At 47.1% G+C, this 22391-nt stretch overlaps 1 protein-coding gene across 3 annotated transcripts in view; it reads right to left on the reverse strand.

Moving 5' to 3' along the window:
• Window positions 1–22391, reverse strand: part of arhgef10la (Rho guanine nucleotide exchange factor (GEF) 10-like a) — a 112273-nt gene that overhangs the window by 78839 nt on the left and 11043 nt on the right. For 2 of the 3 annotated variants that reach the window (XM_031567345.2, XM_031567348.2), the window contains exons 3-13: window positions 21778–21805; window positions 18460–18626; window positions 14369–14443; window positions 13887–14014; window positions 12107–12202; window positions 9694–9802; window positions 8599–8702; window positions 7608–7685; window positions 5804–5983; window positions 1956–2072; window positions 75–167 (exon numbers count right to left, since the gene is read on the reverse strand). In XM_031567345.2, the coding sequence (XP_031423205.1) occupies window positions 75–167; window positions 1956–2072; window positions 5804–5983; window positions 7608–7685; window positions 8599–8702; window positions 9694–9802; window positions 12107–12202; window positions 13887–14014; window positions 14369–14443; window positions 18460–18626; window positions 21778–21805 (1175 nt within the window). The remainder of the gene's footprint in view (window positions 1–74; window positions 168–1955; window positions 2073–5803; window positions 5984–7607; window positions 7686–8598; window positions 8703–9693; window positions 9803–12106; window positions 12203–13886; window positions 14015–14368; window positions 14444–18459; window positions 18627–21777; window positions 21806–22391) is intronic. The other variant, XM_031567347.2, reaches the window with a different exon arrangement.

Below are 22391 nucleotides of genomic sequence, written 5' to 3' on the forward strand. Positions count from 1 at the left end.
GTGGGAGGACAGGCAGGAGGGGCAGTACTGGAGGACTGCAGTGGTGTTGGCTGAGGGGTTTGTTGGAGACTGACCTGCAGCAGGAGGATGAACTGAGGGAAGCGCTGAATGGGCTTCACCATCAGGCCATACAGGGTGATGCGGTCGGTGCTGGAGGCCTGTTTCCTCTACAGGAGAGAGAGTGAGAAAGAAGGAGATGAGAGAGAGGGAGGGAGAGAGAGAGAGAGAGAGAGAGAGAGAGAGGGAGAGAGAGAGAGGGAGAGAGCAGACAGATTAAAAAGATTCACACTTCAGATAGGGGAAGGAAGACAGCATCACCACAGAGAGGAAGTGTGTCCAATTAGATGAACAGAGAGAGACTGCGAGAGAGAGAGAGGAGAGAGAGAAAGAAAGGCTGTACCCTGAGGGAGGAGGAGATCTTTGAGCGATGTGGAAACGAGAGAGCGAGTGGGTGAGGGTTAGTTTTACTGTATCGATTCCCAATGTGTGTGTGTGTGTGTGTGTGTGTGTATATAAGTGATAAAGGGAGAAGACACAAAGAGAACGTGTGTTCTTATGAGTAGGTGGTAGTAATTAAACACAAACTTGGGTCAAATGCAAAATTCATTATGTTTAAGTTTTTAATTGTTAACACATCCTGCATGAAGTTTTAGGATTTCGAAAGACTAAATAGAAATGTCAAACGTTGGTTTTGATCAAATTTCTCACACTCAGTCCAGAGTTAATGCTCTCCTCTGGGCAAAACCACCAGTTTTCACCCCTTTATCTGAACACATGAAGCAGATAACCTCAAATTACAGCAATTTCATGGTGACAGTGGAGGCATTGCAGGAGAGGACCAACACTATTTTTCGTTTTAGAAATGTTCTTTTTCTCTGTGTTTTCATCTGCAGTTGGTGCTCTTTAGCAAAAAAAAAATGAAACCCTGATAATAACACCTAAAGACAATGTGAAATCGAGGACACACCTTCTATTTATGGTACCGTAATTTCCGGACTATTGAGCGCACCTGAATATAAGCCTCACCCACTGAATTTTTAAAATATAATTATTTTTAACATAAATAAGCCGCACATGTCTATAAGCCACAGGTGCAGCCAGTTACAATAAGTGCACTGTTGCTTTAAGAGAGCACAGTTGCAAGAGTCAATCAGAAGCTAGAACGTTAGATTGAAGACAGTGAGATAGAAGAAAGACGCTAAGTTGAAACCAATGAGCTAAAGAACTTGAAAAGACTGAATTTGTATTGTTGTAAACTGTTTTGAGTTGTGTTCTGTCTACGCCGGTAGACTGTGGTTATTTTGACATTAGTTAAGTTATTGAGATACTGAGAAATCGCGTGGAGCTAAGCATCCATGCTAGCATCCTAGCTCCACAAAGCCACCGTAAACACAAAGCCACCGTATACAGTCACAGGTATCATAATCCATAAATTAGCCGCGTCGTTGTTTAAGCCGCAAGGTTCAAAGCGTGGGAAAAAAGTAGCGGCTTATAGTCTGGAAATTACGGTACTCTGTTCAGTTGAGAAGTTAAGTATGTAGTCATGTGAAAATAAACTGTAACACATATCTTTGGAGGTGGCCGCAGCCTAAAATAAAACAATGGGTTGTCCTTTAAAAGATATTTAAAAGAAATGTATGTTGTCAGAGGGATGTTCAATCACATAGTCTTGGAGAGTCTTAGAGAAGTTTAATATAGGAACTTTTTAAAATCAAGGATCCTAACTGTCAGCGAAAAGTGTCTCATGGTTCAAAGGAGTATCCTACTTTGGAGCCGAAATTTGCTTAAAAGCTGAAAAAATCCTCAAAAGCATTTTACGAATAGGCTTCTCCAAAATAAATGAACAAACGTTCATTGAATGGAACTGAAGAGCTGAGACAGAAGCCCCCAGGGCTCAAGATTATATCTTCTTTTATTATTATATTAATGTAAGTGTTTATGTGGACGGCTCTCACCTTAAGGAACTCCAGAAAGGCAGGTTTGGACATGCAGGCCTTCTTGATGAGAGCCATGGCATTGGTGAAGTTGTTCACATAGTCGCTGTACACGTCCAGCACCATGGACTTGGAGAACTGGGGAAACAAGATTGGTCATGTTTAGAGGGAGGGCGAACGCTTTCTTGTGACGCTTGAAGACAGTCGACGGAAAAACCAGGAAGAGGGGAAGAGACGCTTTGTCCTCAAAGAAAAGCTTCTCTATTTTCATGCCACGTTCATCGCCATTTTTTGTAGAGACAAGACAAAAAGTAACTTGACAACAAATACTTTTCAGGTAAAAAGTCGCATTCAACCTCCCTTTACTCAAGCAAAATAACCCCGGAGAAGAATGGGCTTACAAACCTCTTCTCTCCAGCAGAAATGACACACCACGGCGAGATACGACATTAGCAGTAGACTGCATTACAAATATCTCACCCGCTGTGAGATGGAATGATAAACAGTAGCCCCAGAAAGCTGACAGAAAATCCCCTGTAAAGCCTTTTCAGAGAGGCTGGCATTCCGATATGCACTGGAGCTCGCTGCTGCTTTATACTATGAAGCCATGGTTCATTCCTACTGGTTCAACCTGACTGCTTTTCCTCCTTCGGGTATCCACAGGTGAGCCACGCTCTTGAGAATAATGGGAAAGGGATGATAATTTCAGTCAGGTACTTATGGAGGTCTGATCTGTTTACCATTGGGGGGGGGGACCAAAACACTCCACAATCCATTATGGGGAGGCCTGTTGAGAGCAGGGAGTATGGCACGCATCCATTCATTCAGCTTTGATTAAGCACAACCAAAGCTGCTGACGCCAGCAGTGGGGCTGAGGGAGGGGGGAGGGAGGGGGGAGGGAGCGCGAGCGGGTGGGTGGGCGGGGAGGAAATTAACGAGTAGCCCAAAGGCTTCTGGTCCTATCTACCCATTTCTCACACACACACACTCATACACAAACACACTCAGAAAAACCCACTCTGAGTCGTCTCAGACAAATATGTGTACATACAATCACACACACACACACACACACACACACGGTCCTTATGTTTTGTTTGGCTATCCCTCATATACACACGCTAACTCGAGCACATTAACGCATTCTCATTCTGGCTCTTGCACACACTTTAAGACTCTAATGCGATGAGGCTCTCTATGTTGTTCTCACACACATTCACAAGCAGGCACTGAAGCCTGCCTGCCCACCCCTAAGTCATGCACTCATACACACTCCCACACACACACACACTCAAATATATACAGTGTGATCCTCACACACATTCAAACATTACACGCGCACACACACAGAAACACATGATCACATCCACATATCTACATCTATATGTACACACTGTTGTGCACACATGCAGAAAAGAAACATCCATCATGGATGACCATTAATTTAATGTATAGAGGGAATCAATGGTAAAAACCGTGTAGGCCAAAGTGTGCATGTGTGTGTGAGAGAGAAAGAAAGAAAGAGTGTGGGTGTGGTAGTGAATATGTTCCTAAGGCTGTGAGTTGTGTGTGAATGTATGTGAGCATAAGGTGTTTGTGTGTGTGTGTGTGTGTGTGTGTGTGTGTGTGTGTGTGTGTGTGTGTGTGTGTGTGTGTGTGTGTGTGTGTATTTGTGTACGTGGGTGTGTGTGTGTTTATCTTGTGAACATATAGGCATGTTCATCTTGTGAACATATAGGCATGTTCATCGTGCTGCAGGCGGGTCTCAGTGGTCGAGATCAATGGAGTCACCCCGCACACACACACACACACACACACACACACACACACACACACACACACACACACAGAAGGGCAGGAGAGAGGCTGTGTGGAGCACTGGGGCTTTCCTTTAACCGGTAAATAATGAGCATGTCTTATGGATGATCACCGCACTCAGGGTCATCACACCACACTCATTCATTAGTCCATTAAAGAGCTGGCGGCAGAGCAACGCTCGCACCGGGAGCACCGGCTTCATTTGCGGCACGCGGGGGAATCCCTCAGGGGTGTAATAGATTCCGCATCTGAGGTAAAAGTACAGGGTCTCATGGGTACCGCAGAGGATTCAGACGGTGAGGGCCACTTGCTCACGTGAGCCCATATGGGCCTTATTCGCAAACCAAGCCGTCACCATTTTGTTGACATAGAAACCCCCCGCCCCCTACGTAGCTAGTCAGCCCAGTGTTGACAGCAGATTTGAGTCACTAGTACGCGATGGCTTCAATAAGTAATGTTAGATATGCAGATAAATGTGAATTCTAGATCTGTATGGTATAATTATGATCGCCGCTGCGCCAGTGTTTGACAACGTTTTCATCCTTCTTCTACTAACATTATTTTCCCCACTCATTTTTGGTGGACAATATCATCTACTTAGACTTCACCAATTCACATGAAACTTGGTATGGTTGTAGACCCACATAGCTGATATGAACAGGGCTCTCAAGTTTTGAAGACAGGCAAGAGTGACATACCGCCCCGGCCACGCCCCCATTCCACCCGCCCCGCCCCTGTCGTATGCCCACATACCAGCGCCCCCTTTGTTGTTGTTAATAATAATTCGTTTTTTTTACCTGACATCTTTGAAAGACAGATGCAATGATTAATGCATCCATGGCCAGGATATTTATAACATGCTAGTATGCCTAATGAGCTCGCATTCACAACTTCACCAGGCGTGAAGCCTCGGAATCTGAATATTATGTTCAAGCAAACACATTTACAAAAAATAATGCCCATAACATCATTGAATATTAAGGGCTGCCTAATATTAGTTCGAATTATAGGCTATATATATTTTTAATAGGCCTACTCGAATTTATTATAGTCTATTAACGAAGTTCGGAGTCAAAGCTATAGTGAAAAGGCAGGCTGTAGCCTAAAACTGTTGGCTACAAACACTCATTAAAAACTGACGCTAATTATCTGGGAAATATTCTCTAACTGCAGTCAAGTTGTCATTGCTTGTGTCAAACCATTGTGAATTTGTTGTAACATTAAAACAGGAGACGACTTACTCTTTGTAGAAGACTGATGCTCGGAGCTCCAGTGGTTTCCTCAGGTGAACGAAAACTTTCTGAAGATCGCTCACGCGCAATTCCAGGATGCTTTATTTTCATTGGTTGCTGGATTAAATCTTACCCAGATACAACTGATACAAAGAGACGTTTTTCTGATTGGCTATTGTGTAGCCCATTTTTTTTTTTGATTGGCTGATAAGTGGCACCTCACGGCAGAACTCCAGGGTATTCGGGGAGACGTGCTTGAGGTCATGTTTGCGCGCTGCGGCACATTAAATAGCCTAGAGTTTTTTTTCAGCGTGAGAAATACGATGTGTGGCGGGAGTGCGTGACTGAAGACCGAAATGAGTGACTGTCACGCTCAATGCGTGACACTTGAGAGCCCTGTATGAATATACCGTTTGTGTCCCTAGGTGTGTCTTTCTATGTCAACAAAATGGCCGCGGCAGGCTATTGTGACGCTGATAGAATAAGGCCCATACTGACACAAACATGAGCGCTTAGGAACGCCTGGACAAAATGAACATGGAGACATTGGTGACAGTGGACAATGGAGACACAAACATACGCTCATACACAAATACACTCATATATACATACATGCACACAAACAAGCACACATGCACACACAAACACATCTCTCACAGGAACACACAAAAACACATTATCTCTCGCTCTCTCTTTCTCGCTCTCTGTCTCTTTCTCTCACACACACACACACACACACACACACACACACACACACACACACTATTAAATCCACACTCCATTACATGATTGTCTCTAACGGGATTATCTGGCACTCACGGAGGCAACGAAGAGGTCACCAATCATCTCGCAGGTATCCCACTCCGCCACGCGGGAAGCCAGGGCGATCTGGAACATGGAGTGGCACTGGGTGATCTCGCGCAGCCGGTAGAAGATGGGCCGGATCTTGCGTGGGCTCAGGATGCGGGGCTCGGCCTCCAGCAGGGGGCGTTGGTACTCCTAGAGGAAAAGGGGGGATGAGAGAGTTCAGTGGAAGTGGGAGAAGGTCTTAAAGGTGGAGTCGGGACTTTCGTTAAATATTAAGTGAAGCCAACATTAGGTTATAATGTATCTGCACTGTGGCTATGTGCTGTCAGGGGGATTAACAGCTTAACCTTTGAAATTGCTCACTGTTTGTTTCAGAGGTTGCCTTACAGTTAGAGATTCAGGGTTGGCTTTAGAGGGGGCGGCATTGCCTTAAAGAGCAGTCCTCCCTTTTGACTGACAAATGAGTTTGTACAGCATTTGTGTTCAGATTGTTTTATTTCAGGATTTCAGGATTTTGATTTATGGCACTTCAAGCGCTCTTTCACTTACATAAATAATAAAAAGATAGAAGACGGAACACATTTGACTGCGTTCAAAAGAGCAGAGACAAATCAAACGTCAGGAGGTCTTTAAAGCGCGGAACTGATTCAGAGATGAGAGACTGCTCTTAGAGGAGCTCGTCCCTCATCTCTTTTATAAGGGCACTGTATCACCAGCTAAAGTCATGAAATGTTTCAACAAGAGCAAGCTATCCTCGGAATTCATCTCTGACACGGGCGCTCTGAGTTACTGCTACACTCATCACACATCTATCCCCAGATAGCCATGATGAAATCCAGTCTGTGCTGTGGCGCAATGCATACGTGTATATGAACCGACATTGATTTTTTTTTTTTGCTCACTCGCTCCACATTGCTTGCGCACACACGCACGCACACAGACACACAGACACACACACACACACACACACACACACACACACACACACGGGCGCGTGGGTCTCCTGACTGATGCTATGAATAAGAAATGAAATGAAATCTTCAGATGCCCCAAGAAAGAAGGAAGATATTTATAGAATACATTCTTCCTGTGCTGGAAATCTGTGCATTTGCCATGTAAGGTAAGCACTGCTTCAGAGCGGAGAGGGAGAGTCAGGTCACCTGTGCGATGTAAAGGATATGAACATGAAGCTCCGGCTCCAGCAACACCAACTCTTCCCAGTTTAATTAAATGCCCTTCACCCTTGGCTGTGACCTTCAGACAGAATAGCTGAGCTTCTCCAATAGTGTAACAGTTGTAGTTGTAGTTGTTCTAGATTAGTCCCTTAGGGTATATACCCACTTAATAGAAGGGAGTTCTGACAACCATCAACCAACATCTAATGGTGTATTTTGTGTTAACGCTGCCTGGAGCACCCCTACACCCCCCCCCCCCCCCCCCCCACCAACAGAATCATAAAGCAAGGGCAAATTAGAGCCAGTAAAGACCCAAAGCAGCAAACAATATCACACAAATTTGGCCTGATGTCTTTTTTCTCTGAGTGGACTAATGAACGAGGCTCCTCCATTCACCCTGCGCAGTGAGACGCGTCCAGACTTAATCTGGTTTCCATGGGACCCCGCTGGGATGCTATTCCCTCTATGGCGCCACGCTTCATTCGGGTCTCGCTAAGACTCCCCAGGAGGCCAGGATTCTGCCAGGCTGACAGCGCTGCGTCTGGCCGGCCTCTCTCTCCGGGAGTCAGGACGGGGGGAGAAGGCAAGGAGGCGAGGAGGAGAGGAGGAGAGAGAGAGGGTGAAGCGGCGATCAGACTCACCTGAAGGATTCTCTTCAGGGACTCCAGGTAGCTTCTCTCGCTCTGGACGATTGAGCCGAGGATGTGGCGGCGGACGATCTGGGCCGAGAAGAAAAGCAGGCAATTAGAGGGGCTGGCGGAGACAGGGTAGCGCCGGGGGGGGGGGGGGGGGGGGGGGGGGGGGGGTGCAGAGGGGGAGCCTGGGTAATTAAGGACACACTGATCCATTCTGTCCAATTGTCTGGATGGCTGAGAGCGGACAGGGGGAGTTTAGTGAGTGGTGGGGGGGGGGGGGGGTTGTGGGGTGGAGGCAGGGTGGGTGTGTAGAGTAGCAAATGTTGGCTAGTCTAGTTTCTCATATTTTGTGTGTGTGTGTCTGTGTGTCTGTGTGTCTGTGTGTGTGTGTGTGTGTGTGTGTGTGTGTGTGTGTGTGTGTGTGTGTGTTTATGAGAGAGAGAAAGAGAAAGAGAAACTGAGAGTGTGTGTGTGTGTGTGTGTGTGTGTGTGTGTGTGTGTGCGTGTGTGTGTGTGTGTGTGTGTGTGCGTTTGTGTGTTTATGAATGTGTCTATGTGTATTAAATTATGTATGAAGAGAACGAACAAACTTGCTCGCTCTGACTGTTACACTGCACTGACAATGTGAGGCAAATGTCAAACCTTCCTCTCCCTCTATCTCTCGCTGTCACTCTTTTTTCTCTCTCTCTATTCTCCTGCCCCCCTCCTCAGTGATCTGCCTTTTCCCTATTACTTTCCCTCTGAATAAACACTGTCTATTTTCACTCACACACACGCACACACTCGCACGCACGCACGCACACACACACACACACACACACACACACACACACACACACACACACACACACACACACACACACACACACACACACACACACACACACACACACACACACACACACACACACACACACACACACACACACACACACACACACACACACACACACACACACACACACACCGACAGACAGACACACACACACACACTGACCTGGTGGCTGGTAAGTCCATCTGGCATGGGCCCCAGTTGTGGAGGAGGATGCTTCGCCTCTGACACGGTTACATCCAAGTATCCCGCATCATCTTCAGCATCCTCTGCAGAAGCACGCACACACAGACACACACAGACAGACACACACACACGCACACACACACACACACACACAAACACACACACACACAGGCGCATGCGGACACACGCCCGCACACAAAGAAATGGAATGAAACACTATATTTTATCTCCTATCTACAGTACAACAGAACTGAACAAACACAATCAGAACATATCCCACCCTACAAAAAAGAAGGCTCACATGGCCTGATAAATCAAAAGCAGGAAAAGTCTGGCACACACACCAATATAGACACACGTTGAGAAACATTCAAACTTCCTCCGCCAGATCACAAAGCAGCCAGTCAGGAAAAAAATGTATATTTGTGGACCATAGTTGCTTCAATTAAAAAGTCTGGGGAAGATGGCAAAGAATAATAAATAAACACCCTAAAAGTAAGAGTTTTTGTTTGGCCTTTTAACCTCTGCCAGATTGTTGGAGAAGTTTCCATTCTCCTTTGGTTATCTGTGTCCCAGCCCCAGAGGCCGGGCATCTCCATTAGCAGAGGCTAATCCTGTCCCCTTTGTGCTGAACGGCATTGTGGGAACAGGAGACAGTCATGGGGAATTTTCCGCCCGTCTCTCCCGCACATCAAAAGCCCGCGTCAGCCACAATGGCCGCCGATAATCGGAGCACGCCAGCTTGACTTGATCCCAGCTCCCACGCCCCCCCTCCTCTTCCTCCTCCACACCAATCCCCCCTACCCCCCGCTTCATTTCCTATATCTTACATCATCGGGATGGCTTTATTTTCTTTGCCTTGAAGTCCTTTGCTCTTCAAGCAGAGGGATATTAAAGGGGCTGTGGGAAGTGTCTCCCATTTAAAAAAAAAAAGAAGAACATCACAGAAGTGAGTGGTGGCACTGGTCCGTCCCCCCCCGGCCTTTTGTCTCATTTACAGGCACAAGAACATCCACCCCCCGCACCCACCTCCCCTCCCCAATACTGGAGACTTGTAACGGCCCCCACACTCACCCGAGCGGTCCTTCCGGTGCAGGAAGGAGACTCTCCTCATGACGGCTATTTTGGTCTTCTCCAGACCATCTTTGGTCCCGCTCCGTGCTGCTCTCATCAGCTGCTGCACCTGTGGAGCAGAGAGAGATGGAGAGAGACAGAGAGAGAGAGGGTTGGAGAGGGGAGATTGAGAGAGTGAGAGAGAGTTGGAGAGAGGAGAGAGAGAGGGGGCAAGAGCCAGATAGAGGAGAGCGAGAGAGAGAGTGTTGGAAAGAGGAGAGAGAGAGGGGGCAAGAGCCAGAGATTGAAGAGAGAGAAAGAGAGAGAGAGAGAGTTGGAAAGAGTAGAGAGAGTGAGAGAAAGATGGCAAGACAAGAGAGAGAGGGGGCAAGAGCCAGATAGAGGAGAGAGAGAGTGTTGGAAAGAGGAGAGAGAGAGAGAGAGACATAGAGAGAGAGAGTTGGAGAGAAGATAGACGGAGAGAGACAGACAGAGAGAGTTGGAGAGAGGAGAGAGAGAGGTCAAGAGCCAGAGAGAAGAGAGAGAGAGAGAACAGCATGAGAACAAATGCCCTGCTCCATCCCTACAGGTTGTGTTTCTTCAGAAAGGGCAGATGACCCACTGAGAGAGAACAGGTCCCTCTGCGAGAGTCCCTAGTGGGGAAAGGTCAAGCAAGGCTAAAAACAACGCTTCGACACTCATCCTCCTGACAGCCTGTGTTTGGTCAGTATGGAGCTGAGAGACAGAGCAGTGGGAGACCTTCACAGACAGTGTCTTCTCAGAGCCTCAAAAAAAAGCAGACTCTTTTAAGAGGAAGTGGCTGTGGGGAGGCTATTTTAAACACTTTTTTTTTTTTTTTAAATCTGCACCAGCTTCTAGAAAGCAAGCATCTCATGAATTGGGAGCATTTGGCAGGAAGTATTGGTGGCAGTAAACATCAGGCTGTTTACTTCATTTATTCATGAGGCCTCACAACCTAAAAGAGCTGTTCAGGGGGAGGGGAGAGGAACTTTAGCTCATTCTCAAGAGCATATGCAAGTGAGTGGGATACTAGCACTCAGAAGATGGGGGAGTTGGTGGAAGAGAAGAGAAGAGAAGAGGAGAGAAGAGAAGAGGAGAGGAGAGGAGAGGAGAGGAGACAAGAGAATATGGAAGAAGAGAAGAGAGGAAATAAGAGAAGAGAAGAGAAGAGAAGAGAAGAGATAGTTTGCCACCTTTCATGAAGCTACTTCAATGACCCTCCACTTTGTGTGCAGAAAATAAAAGGACTGGATTTTAAGCAGATACATACTGTAGCTACATGACAACCCAAGAATGCACACACTGCCCTTTCCAAAATTGCATAAGAACACAAAGTCTTGATGATATACTAAGAACAAATTGTGTGTCCTTCCAACACAAACCCCAGCAGACAACAAAAAGACATGGCAGGTTGATGAGGCATGGCTTTCTGGAGTTTTCTCACACACCTCTTACTTACACAGGGGTGACACAGTCCCAAGCAGCCTGACCTAATAAGTCCCACAGAGACCCACTCCTTCCTCTAAACCTTTTGGGCCTTTTCCCAAAAGTGTCATGGTGCAATGACCATTGCTAAATGCTAAAGCGATTATTATTTATTACTCTCTCTCTCTTGCCCACTTCCTCTCGCTCTCTCTCTCCCTCCCTCCCTCCCTCTCTCTCTCTCTCTCTCTCTCTCTCTCTCTCTCTCTCTCTCTCTCTCTCTCTCTCTCTCTCTCTCTCTCTCTCTCTCTCTGTCTGTCTGTCTGTCTGTCTGTCTGTTATCATGGTTGTTGCTTTTGGAGAATGCACCCCCAGATTGGGCCGTGGCTCAAGGATGGAGCTGCTCCAGATCAGGAAATGGATCTAGCCTGGCATCAGCTTCTATCTAGGACTCTCAGATGGACTGTGGATGGAGAGATGGAGGGTTGGATGGGTGGGGAGATGAAGGGGTGGAGTGGTGGAGGGGTGTAGAGATGGAGAGATGAAGGGGAGGAGGGTTGGAGAGGTGGAGGAATGGAGACAAGGAGGAGTGGAGGGATGGAGAGGTGGAAGGATTGAGAGTTAGAGGGATGAACGGATGGAGAAGTGGAGAGATGAAGGGGTGGAGAGATGGAGGGGTGGATAGGTGGAGGAATGGAGGGGTGGATAGGTGGAGGAATGGAGGGGTGGATAGGTGGAGGGATGGAGGGGTGTAAGGATGGAGGGATGAACGGATGGAGGAATGAAGGGATGGAGAGATGAAGGGGTGGAGAGGTGGAGAGATGAAGGGATGGAGAGGTGGAGAGATAGAGGGGTGGATAGGTGGAGGGATGGAGGGGTGGATAGGTGGAGCGATGGAAGGATGAAGGATGGAGGGATGAACGGATGGGGAATGAAGGGATGGAGGGATGAAGGGGTGGAGAGGTGGATAGATGAAGGGATGGAGGGATACCTTCGTGTCATAGTTGTGTTTCCCCCCCAGCCTGGAGGCTAGCTCCCTCCTGGTCCTGGCGCAGCGCTCCCGCAGCCGACGCACGTCAGGGGTAAGCTACAGGTGTCACCGCGGCAACCACACGTGCACAGGCATGGGAAGGTAGTCGAGGAGAGTGAGGAAGAGGAGGCCCAGGGAAGCGAGGAAGGTCAGAGCAAAGCCACGGAGGAGAAGCGCGGGGGCCGAGGGAGGAGACGGTGAGGAGGAGAGATAAGCAGAGGAGAAGGAAGGACGAGAGGGAGGGATGGAGGGAGGGAGAGGGTAAAGGGGAGAGGAAAAAGGGGAGAGGGAGAGGAAGTAGAGACACAGCAGTAAGGCACCAGTGAATAAAAAACAGGCAGAAAGCTAAGGAGGAAAATCACAGCATTATGCAGTGCAGGAAGTGAAGCTGAGAGCAGAGCTTTGGTTAGGCGCTCAACTAGCATGTGAAAACACAGGAGGGAGAAAGTCTTCCGTCTTCTCTCTCTATCTATCTCTATCTCTCTATGTCGCTCTCATTCTCTCTCTCTTTCTCATAGTCCGCATTCCCCTCTATGGTGCTAATTCTGCAAAAATCAATGTATGATGTGTCTCTTCCCTCACACAGACCTACATCTTACACACACACACACATTCACACAGAAACATGCACATGCAACACAAGCTCGATCATTTTCATACCAAACCATTTGAGGGGGAAGCATTGATCTGAACACTCTCGGGCTCTGTGCCGCTAATTAGAACTTTGTGATTGTGCACCATCCGTTCTACGGTGTCACTCCAACCGCTGCTCTGCGGGAGGGCGCTGCAATGCTAACAGGCACAACTTGTAATTGAGAGTGTTCATTTACACTCGACACACATCAAACTGGTGTAGGCATTAGCCGGGATTAGACTGCAGGATCTAATTGAATTATACTTTTAATGGCCTAACCTGTATACTCCACTTAGAAAGGAGGATATGGGGGGGGGGGGGGGGGGGCAGTCCAAACAAGGGGGTGGCATTTGTTTTAGGGTGGAGGCGGACTTGGGGAAATGGTTACACATCAAGAGTGAGATGAGAACAGGCATTTTCCTGCCCCCCTCTGACCTTGTGGGGGTAGGGGGTGGGGGGTTATAAGGGGTCAGTGCGAAGTACATCCAAATGGCATCTGCAGCTTTCATTATGATGCCATTATGCGAGAAGAGCGAAGGTTCAGCCAACGCGGAGGACCTTTTCACGGGAGGAGACCGAGCTACGGCAGAGACACACTGCCACCCAGTGGTGGAGAGGGGGGTGAACAGGCTGGGAGGATTCTGCACGGTTTTAAAACACCAGGGTCTCTCAGTTTGTCTCTTCTTTATATATTCTGCTCCAGCTGGCAAAGCAGAGCAATCCTATCATTGTGTGAATGTATCATTAAGTCATATCACAGGAGAAGTATGCATGACATCTTTTCAAAGCGGAGCTTCTTTTGAAATCTAAGTGGTGATCCTTATTTGATGCCGGGAAAGAAATATTGCAGACATAATGGGCATTGCAAACACAAAAGCACACACACACACACACACACACACAGACACACACACACACACACACACACACACACACACACACACACACACACACACACACACACTCACACACTCACACACTCTCACTCACACACACACACACACACACACACACACACACACACACACACACACACACTCACTCACACACATACAGACAGTAAGAGTGAGAGAGGAGAGACAGAGGGAGGGAGAGAGAGAATGGTACCTTGCTGCGGGCGGGTGCCCTGCTCTCGGGGTCCGACTGCTCGTCGTAGCTCTCAAACTCACTGGAGCTCCAGCCGTTTGGTCCCTGCAGGCTCCCCTCCCTTTGGACGTCCTCATAAATCATATCACCTGACACACACACAAACACATGAACACACACAGACACCCAGACACACACACACACACACAGACACACACACACCACAAAACACATATTTCACCACATTTCGCCGACCCAAAGATACACACAGCAGACTACACATAACACATGATGCTAGTGTACATCCACACACAAACCCACAGCATGCATACATTCACATGTTTGGCCTTCATTTGCGGACAGTATCCTTAACAGTTCAGTCTCCCTGAACAAGAGCAACCATTCACGTTCAAAGCAGTCAGGCACACAAACAGTTCAGTCATCCACACCATGCACTCGTGTGAACAGATAGTGACTCATGAGAGAGGTCTGTTCTCACTGACCTTCCTCCTCGGAGAGAGTCTGTTCACAGGGCACGTCGTCATAGATGACCTCATCTCCCTCCAAACCAGCCTCACCTGTCGGAGAAAGAGAGAGAGAGAGAGAGAGAGAGAGAGAGAGAGAGACTCAGTCAGGCTCAGAGAATTCATGACCCCAAATAAATGTAGAATGTCAGTGTGGGACTTGAGCTGGTTAAGGATCTCTCATTGGTTCACTTGGAGGAAGTGCGCAGAGTGCCTCTGGCAAGCTGAGGTTGACCTTTGACCTTTGACCTCTGCGTCTTATTCCAATCCATGTCCTTTGCTTTGTTAGCAAAGACCTGTCTGTTTCTACTCCACTCCACTCCCATCCACAGCCCTCACACGTCTGTGAAAGCCCACGGGAGTGTGTGTGCGTCTGTGTGTGTGTGTGTGGGGGGGGGGGGTGATTGTCATTAAATGCAGTCGACACGTGTCTGCCTAATGTGGCGTGGTGAGCTTTATTGATTTCACTTTGAAATGTGATTTGTCTAGCGAACGATTTCTCCGTGGCGTCAAACCTTGGGAATCACTGTTTTCGCATTTCATCATTTCATGAGTGGGGCTGCACACTGTGTGTGTGTGTGTGTGTGTGTGTGTGTGTGTGTGTGTGTGTGTGTGTGTGTGTGTGGGTGTGTGTGTGTGTGGGTGTGGGTGTGTGTGTGTGTGTGTGTGTGTGTGCGGTGAACAAATTGATTACCCAGCCAAGGCAAATACAAGTCTTTTCAGACATCAAGTGGGTGACCTGCAGCGACTCCATGGGTTAACCACATAAACTCTCATGTCCACTTATAAAAGGAAATAGTTGAAATTGCCCGCCATTGACCGAGTGAGCTGTGGGAGCTTATTATTCACATTATCACGACAATCAGCAGCGTAAAAGGCAGGCTACGCCCTTTTGTGCCACTCTCTTAGCCAAACACATCTTAGCCGTCCTGATGAGTGAACACATGGCAAAAAGGAATGTCCTGTGCATGTGAACTGATCTAGTTAAACCTGAGAGTTTCCATGCATGTATGCCAGGGTATGAAGGTGCCTATCAGGATCAGTATCCAACCACCAACACTGAAGACTAGCAGATGGTACAGATTCATTAGATTCATAAAGCAACGAAATGGGCTGTCACTCAAACACACCTCCTTCATAACATTCCCAGCGGTCTCTGAGAGGCAGCTTGAGAGGTGTGTGTGTGTGTGTGTGTGTGTGTGTGTGTGTGTGTGTGTGTGTGTGTGTGTGTGTGTGTGTGTGTGTGTGTCTGAGACGTCACTCACGGCAGACCTGAGCCGCGACTGTACAAACAGCAAGATGAGCTCGCAGGGAGAATGGACACAGTCATCAGCACATGACCCGTCTGTTAGTCACATGTCCTTTGGGTATTTGGAAGATTGACTGAGTATGAGGTTGAGAGTCAAGGGGCAAGTGACTCAAAGGGCTACAAATGGGTGTCACTAGTGATGAACAAGGAATGGGAGACAGACTGAGAAGAGAACAGGGAGAGATAAAAAAAGTCTAATCTGGATCGTGATTTGATTGCAAAGTTGCTGAGTGACTGAGAATCTGGGTTTTGTGCAATGCACAGCACTGAGTCTGCGCTCCTGAAAGTTACAAACGATCTGCTGCTCACAATTGGCTCAAAGGGCTGCTCAGTTTTAGTCCACTTAGATCTGACTGCTGCCTTCGATACTATGGATCAAAGTGTTACTTGAGCGGTGTTACTTGAGTCGTCCAAAATGCAGCAGATATACTTTTACCAAGGGTTAGATTATATCACTCCTGTTTTACCAACACTCCATTGGCTCCCGGTGAACTTTAGGATTGATTTTAGGATTTGATGTGAATGGATCCTCCAATTAACTTGTATTGGTTTATCTTGGTCTAATGATTGAGCTTTTATAATTGTTGATCCTAAATGATGGAATACTAGACCAAACATGTACTTCTACACACTGGCGTTCCCTGGATTTGAATTGGGGTTCTGCTCTTTTTAGCGCATTTTTGGTCCGGTCTGAGGTTGTGTTTTTATTTGTGCTCTTAGTTCAGTCTGAGGTTGTGTTTTTATTTGTGCTCTTAGTCCAGTCTGAGGTTGTGTTTTTATTTATGCTCTTAGTCCAGTCTGAGGTTGTGTTTTTATTTATGCTCTTAGTTCCATTCTGAGGTTGCTCTATGGTTACTGGTTCAGTCTACTCCTTATTCTTACTTGTTGGTCTTTAATTGTGTTTTACTCTATCCATGCTTTCAATTGGTCTACACTTCATGGTTGTATTTATCTATCTATTTTTTATTTGATCTATCTTTTACCCATTTTGTCTTGAACTCTTTCCACCTTTATTCCTTATATTTGTTTTAGCTGTTCCTTTGTTTTTTGTTTGTTTTATTTATTTGTTAGTCAAAATGTATTATCAGTCTGTCTACTTCATCTGGAAAGCACTTTGGTCCAACTCCTGTTGTTTTTAAATGTGCTATACAAATAAAGTTGACTCGACTTCACTTCATATCTCGCCAGAGTACACAGAGCAGGGTGAAGGCTTCAATCGGCCTAAGATTTGCTGGGCCTTGTTCCGAAACCACCACACCTGCTGACTAGACAAATGCCAAGGGGCAATTTCCTGCAATGACAGCGGCCGCCTGCTATTGATCGCCATCCAGCAATTTATTCAATCTGTGTCATGTTGAAGGGAGAATCTAATCACACATTTTTGAGAGGTTGTGTAAATGTGTGCATGTGTGTGTGTGTGTTTGTGTGTGTGTGTGTGTGTGTGTGTGTGTGTGTGTGTGTGTGTGTGTGCACGCGCGTGTGTGCGTGCGTGTGTGCGTGCGTGTGTGTGTGTGTAAGAAGGAGAGAGAGAGAGAAAGAGAATACAAGCTTATAAAAGCTTTTTGTATTATGTATAATGCTACAACATTTGCTCTCAGAGATTGCAGACTGGGGAGGGGGGGGGGGGGGGGGGGGCTGCGTGGACGCTGGGGGAGGCTTTGTAAAAAAATGTGTCGATTGCACTCTCGAGACACAATCAATAAACTCCCCTATTAATTCAGCCTCACGTTTGACCTTGCAGAAGATTCCATCCATTTCATGGACTGCAGGCTGAGCTTGTCTGGTTTAGCTAATCACAAGGGCAAAGTTTGTTTAGTTCCTCTGGAGAATTCCAGTTTCTGTAGCCAAAGTAGGATCAAGAGGGAAACTGACTGCAAAAACCCGCCATGTGTTGTGCTCCACATACATACATACATCATCACTGTCTGGATAGCCAAACATTGATTCTCTTTGGCTTTGGTTTACACTGCAGGTCTTAAAGCCCACTTACAGTTTTTTTCCAATATCGCCTGCACTCCAGCCTGAGTCGTGCCCATCATACTCATCTCACGCACACTCAAACCTACATGAATTGCAATAATCGATGCCAGAAACAGGGATTCAGCCTTTTAAACTATACAAAGGCAGGTTTATCTTTGGGGAACTCTCAAGTGACGGTTTGGGTAGCACGTGTAGACAAGTAAACAACTTTAGTAAAGTATGCCTTTCAAGTTTTCGTAAAACGCTAAGTGATACCGTTATTAGGAAACCCAGATCTCTAGGAGGAGCACTGCACACCCGTTTAATGAGGTTATAAGCAGTAACTATGGTCTTGAAATCAAAAAATGATCGTTTTTCAACTTTTCTACTGACTTTCAGTGGACACATGATGATCTGGACACATGATCAATCACACCCAGACAACCAGTTTAAACTGGCACACAACTGGCATTGCGAGACACACAGGAAAACATTCCACATTCCACAGATGTAAATTATGAGTGTGATATCCTATTTCACATTTCAAATGATGTTCCTATGCCCTACATGGTTTCATTCTATAGTATGTTTTAAGTTGAATGATCCAGTCGTAAACACATTAGAACACATGAAAGACAGCATGAAAGAAGCAGTCATTAGTTTGTAGCTTTTGTTTTAGCCTAATAACCTTCACACGACAATGTCTTCGATACTGTCCACTCTCTCTCTTGACTTTTCCCGCTCCTTTCATAAAGTAGTTTACCGTATGAGTGCATGCAATAGAAGTTTCCTCAGTCCATACCTTCAGCTGCCTCTTGCTCTGTGTGCCTCCCCTGCGCAGTGGTGTCCCGGACGAGGCCCCCCACTCCAGGCAGCGTCTGTGAGGATCCAGCCTCTTCACCAGTGGTAACGTGGAGCTCCTCTCCCACCGAGAGCCCTGCAGCACTGGGGCCCGTGTGAGACGGGTCTCTGGAACATTACCCAAAAATAGATGCCGCGTTATTACAGCTCCTGGGGGAGTTTCTCAGGCCATTAAAAGGGCCTTGTGACAGACAAAGAGGGAGAGAGGGAAAGGAGGAGAGGAGGAACATTTCTGCTGACTTCCACTATCAAGCCCTTCTTCTTCCCTCCCTCCCTTGTTCTTTTTCCTTCCGTCTCCAGAATGCAGCTACTCCCTGACTGAGTAAATTAGCACAGAAATATGCATGACTTGTACACTTGTACACTGTGCCTCTCTGTTTTGTTTTTTTTCTATTTCCTCCTCTGCCTTTTTGTGTGGGTTTCATGAAGTCTTACATCTGATGAGTGGCCCGTTTCAACCCCCGACCACAGACTGCAACTACTCTCCCACACCCTTCTAAATGTACACACACTGATGCTTCGTGAAGCACGTTGACTCCGACCTCAGCCTGTCCACTCATCAAGCCACAAGCAAGGAAAAGAGCGATGCATACGGCCGTCAGCCAACCCCCTACCACCAGTTCCAGCCTCACTCCGTCAGGATAAATCAGCCTGCATTTGGGGGGGTTTGTGTTCAGGTCAAACTGCATCTGGACATGCACGCCCTGGTGTGGGTCGGCTAATGATGTGTGAGAGCATCGAGGGAAAAAAAGTAGTGGAACATGCTTTCTTGCTGTGTGAAGAGAGCTGAGAGATTGCGATATTCTAACTTAGACTTCACTCAGAATGACTGCACTTCAACATAACTTACGCTCATCTTCTTTTTTGGAAATCCTACTACTTGATACGATCTCTGGTGAACTACAGCTATGTTCCAGCTGGAGGCAGTTGAGCTCATCACTGGAGCCTCTCCACGCTGAGACTGATAACAGTTATCTCCTTGAATAATTAGGACTGGAGAGCATTTCCCATGCCAAAGAGAGATGTCCTACGGATTAGTGAAGAGTCAGGGGACTTACACATGAATATGTCTTTAAATAAAACTGTGTTTAAATTAAAACACAGAACCATCAGTAACAAAGAATATTTTTTTTTCTTAATTTTGATGAGAGAACATTAACTTTAACTAGACCTGACATACTGCAGGCTAGAGACAGCTGTGTAGAGATAGCAGTGTGGAGCAGCATGGAGCCTTTTTATTTATTTATTTATTTATTTATTTTAATTTTTTTATCCCATCGGTTTACTGAATCCCAAGAGTTCCCAGCAGCCCAGCGGGAGACAAGCAGGTGGTGTTGATCCAGAATGCAAATGAGACTGCCAGAAGCACTGCACACCTGACTGCTACAAAACACACCCAACAACACTCAATGTGTGTATGTGTGTGTATGTGTTTGTGTGATCCCCCCACACTCACACACCTTGGATCAATACAGACTCCTTCCCCTCCACGAACACACCCATTCAAACACACACATACACACACACTAATGCCCTCGAGATGAAGCAGGATGAGCAGGGATGCTTTTGTTTACCTGTGTCTCCCACCGGTGGGGCGACTGTGCAACATTTTGCCGACACGCCGTGGGAAGGGATTCCCAGATCCGTTTGTGTTAATCCTTCTGCACCTCCCTGTACCCACTATTCTCTGCACACACAAACACCCACACACTCACTGCACACACACACACACACACACACACACACACACACACACGCTGCACTACGGCTCCGTCACTGTCAGCTGCACCTGCCTCTCAGCTCCCCCCATACAGCCTCTTTCTCTGTTTTTTTTTTTTCTTCTCCAGTCTCCAGTGACAACCAGCCTCTCTGCTGATGCTTCCAATTGGATTGGTGGGCCGAGCAGCACATAGGGGATGTGCCAACTTCTGGAGTGGGTGGGGCTAAATGGCAGTTATGATTTCTGGTTAACCCTCTCACTGCTGAGTCTTGTGGACAGGGAGGTTGATCGTTACAGGCTTCCTCTAAAATCGTCTGTCAGCTGTGGCAAATACAAATGGAGAAATGACCTGACTGTCACCTGACTATGTCACCAGACCATAACCAGGAGTGTTAATAATTATATTACCTAGAGATTGGCTAGTATGTATCTTCTGCTTAGTCTATGTGCCAACAGCCACTCGCTGCCTGCAGGGTTAAACGCTAAAATAGACAGGAGAACGACGCTGACCTCAGTCCTTTCCACCAAACCCCTACCTGAGCAAAAAAAGGGGGCAGGATGCTCTGTGGCCTTCACAGAGAGGAACCTCACTTCCGAAGGGCCTCTAAAATAGTCCTTGTCTGCTGACACCAACATATGTAATCGGTGGAAAAGACTATTGATAGTAGCACTCTACCCAGCAACCGCAATGTATCGACAGGCTCTGGGTGGAAATGTGAACTCAGCAGAAATGTGTATAAGTGAGAGATAGATGTTGAGGCGGGGAGCGGGAGGGAGAGAGAGAGAGAATGAGAGAGTGAGAGAGAGAGAGAAAGGGAGAGGTGAGGAGGATCGGAGAGAGAGGTGGAAGAGGCAACACGGGTTCTCCTCTCCTCTGGTCTGCGAGGGGAAAGCCCACAGGAACACCGGAGGGCCACCGGTCTCTCCTAGGGGCACACGTTTCCCATCACACCTCCCCACAGAACTAGGTCACAGTTTCACACCACAAATTGCACTTTCACCTGATAGCTGTGTGTGTGTGTGTGTGTGTGTGTGTGTGTGTGTGTGTGTGTGTGTGTGTGTGTGTGTGTGTGTGTGTGTGTGTGAGTGTGTGTATTTCTAGCTAAAAACTAAGGTTTATGTTTTCACAAATTGCAGGTGGCAACACAGCTGGCCTCATCAGTACCTCACATGGTAAAGACTATCACCAGTGAGGACATCTGTTCAGCACAGTTGTCGTTGAGATTCCTCAGATTTTTCCTGCATTGTCAATCTGTTTGAGTGAAATTTGGCATCAGCCTCAGCTAAATACCGCTGACCTCTTGATTCACACACTGAGGATCAAGGTGCTGGCGGCATGATAGGAATACATAATTCCCATCATGTCAGGTGTTTGTAGGATGGGAAAGTGTGGTGATGAAGAAAGGGGGCAGCGCACACAGAAAGCTTTTCTTTGAGATGCTAATCCAGGACTTAGCCTGTGAAACCCAAGAAATTTCATTTTCAAAGCCAAAGCCAGGTAGTGAGAAAGATTTGTGGGAAGTATCTGGCATAACTTACCGTGTTTGTCTCTCTACAGCAATCACATCTGTGGAAAGAGTTATAGAGAGAATATGATTAGCCTTACATACAGGTATGCGTCAGAATGCTGTTCTTTGACTTGGTCAGCATTTAACACCTGTGATCCACTCCGAGCTGATCTTCAAGCTTAGCCAGCTTGGTATCAGCACATCCCTCTGCAACTGGACTCCGGACCTTCTGACCAACAGACCCCAGTCTGTTAGGTTAGACAGGCTCTCCTCCTCCACTCTCACCCTGAACACCGGGGTGACACAGGGCTGCGTGCTGAGCCATCTTCTGTACTCCCTGTTCACCAATGACTGCATTCCTGTTTATGGCCCCAACAGCCCATAATCAAGCCCCGCAGATGACACCACAGTGGTAGGTCTGAGCAGAGGTGACAATGAGGCGGCCCTACAGGGATGAGGTTCAGCACCTGGCACAACAATCTGGCCCGTAACAGCCAAACTTTTTTTCATCCATGAATGCGTTCCTGTTTATGGCCCCAACAACACCCCATAATCAAGCTTGCATATGACACCACAGTGGTAGGTCTGAGCAGAGGTGACGATGAGGCGGCCCTACAGGGATGAGGTTCAGCACCTGGCTGCATG

The sequence above is a fragment of the Clupea harengus genome, chromosome 5, assembly GCF_900700415.2.
Source record: "Clupea harengus chromosome 5, Ch_v2.0.2, whole genome shotgun sequence".
Taxonomy (NCBI): Eukaryota; Metazoa; Chordata; class Actinopteri; order Clupeiformes; family Clupeidae; genus Clupea; species Clupea harengus.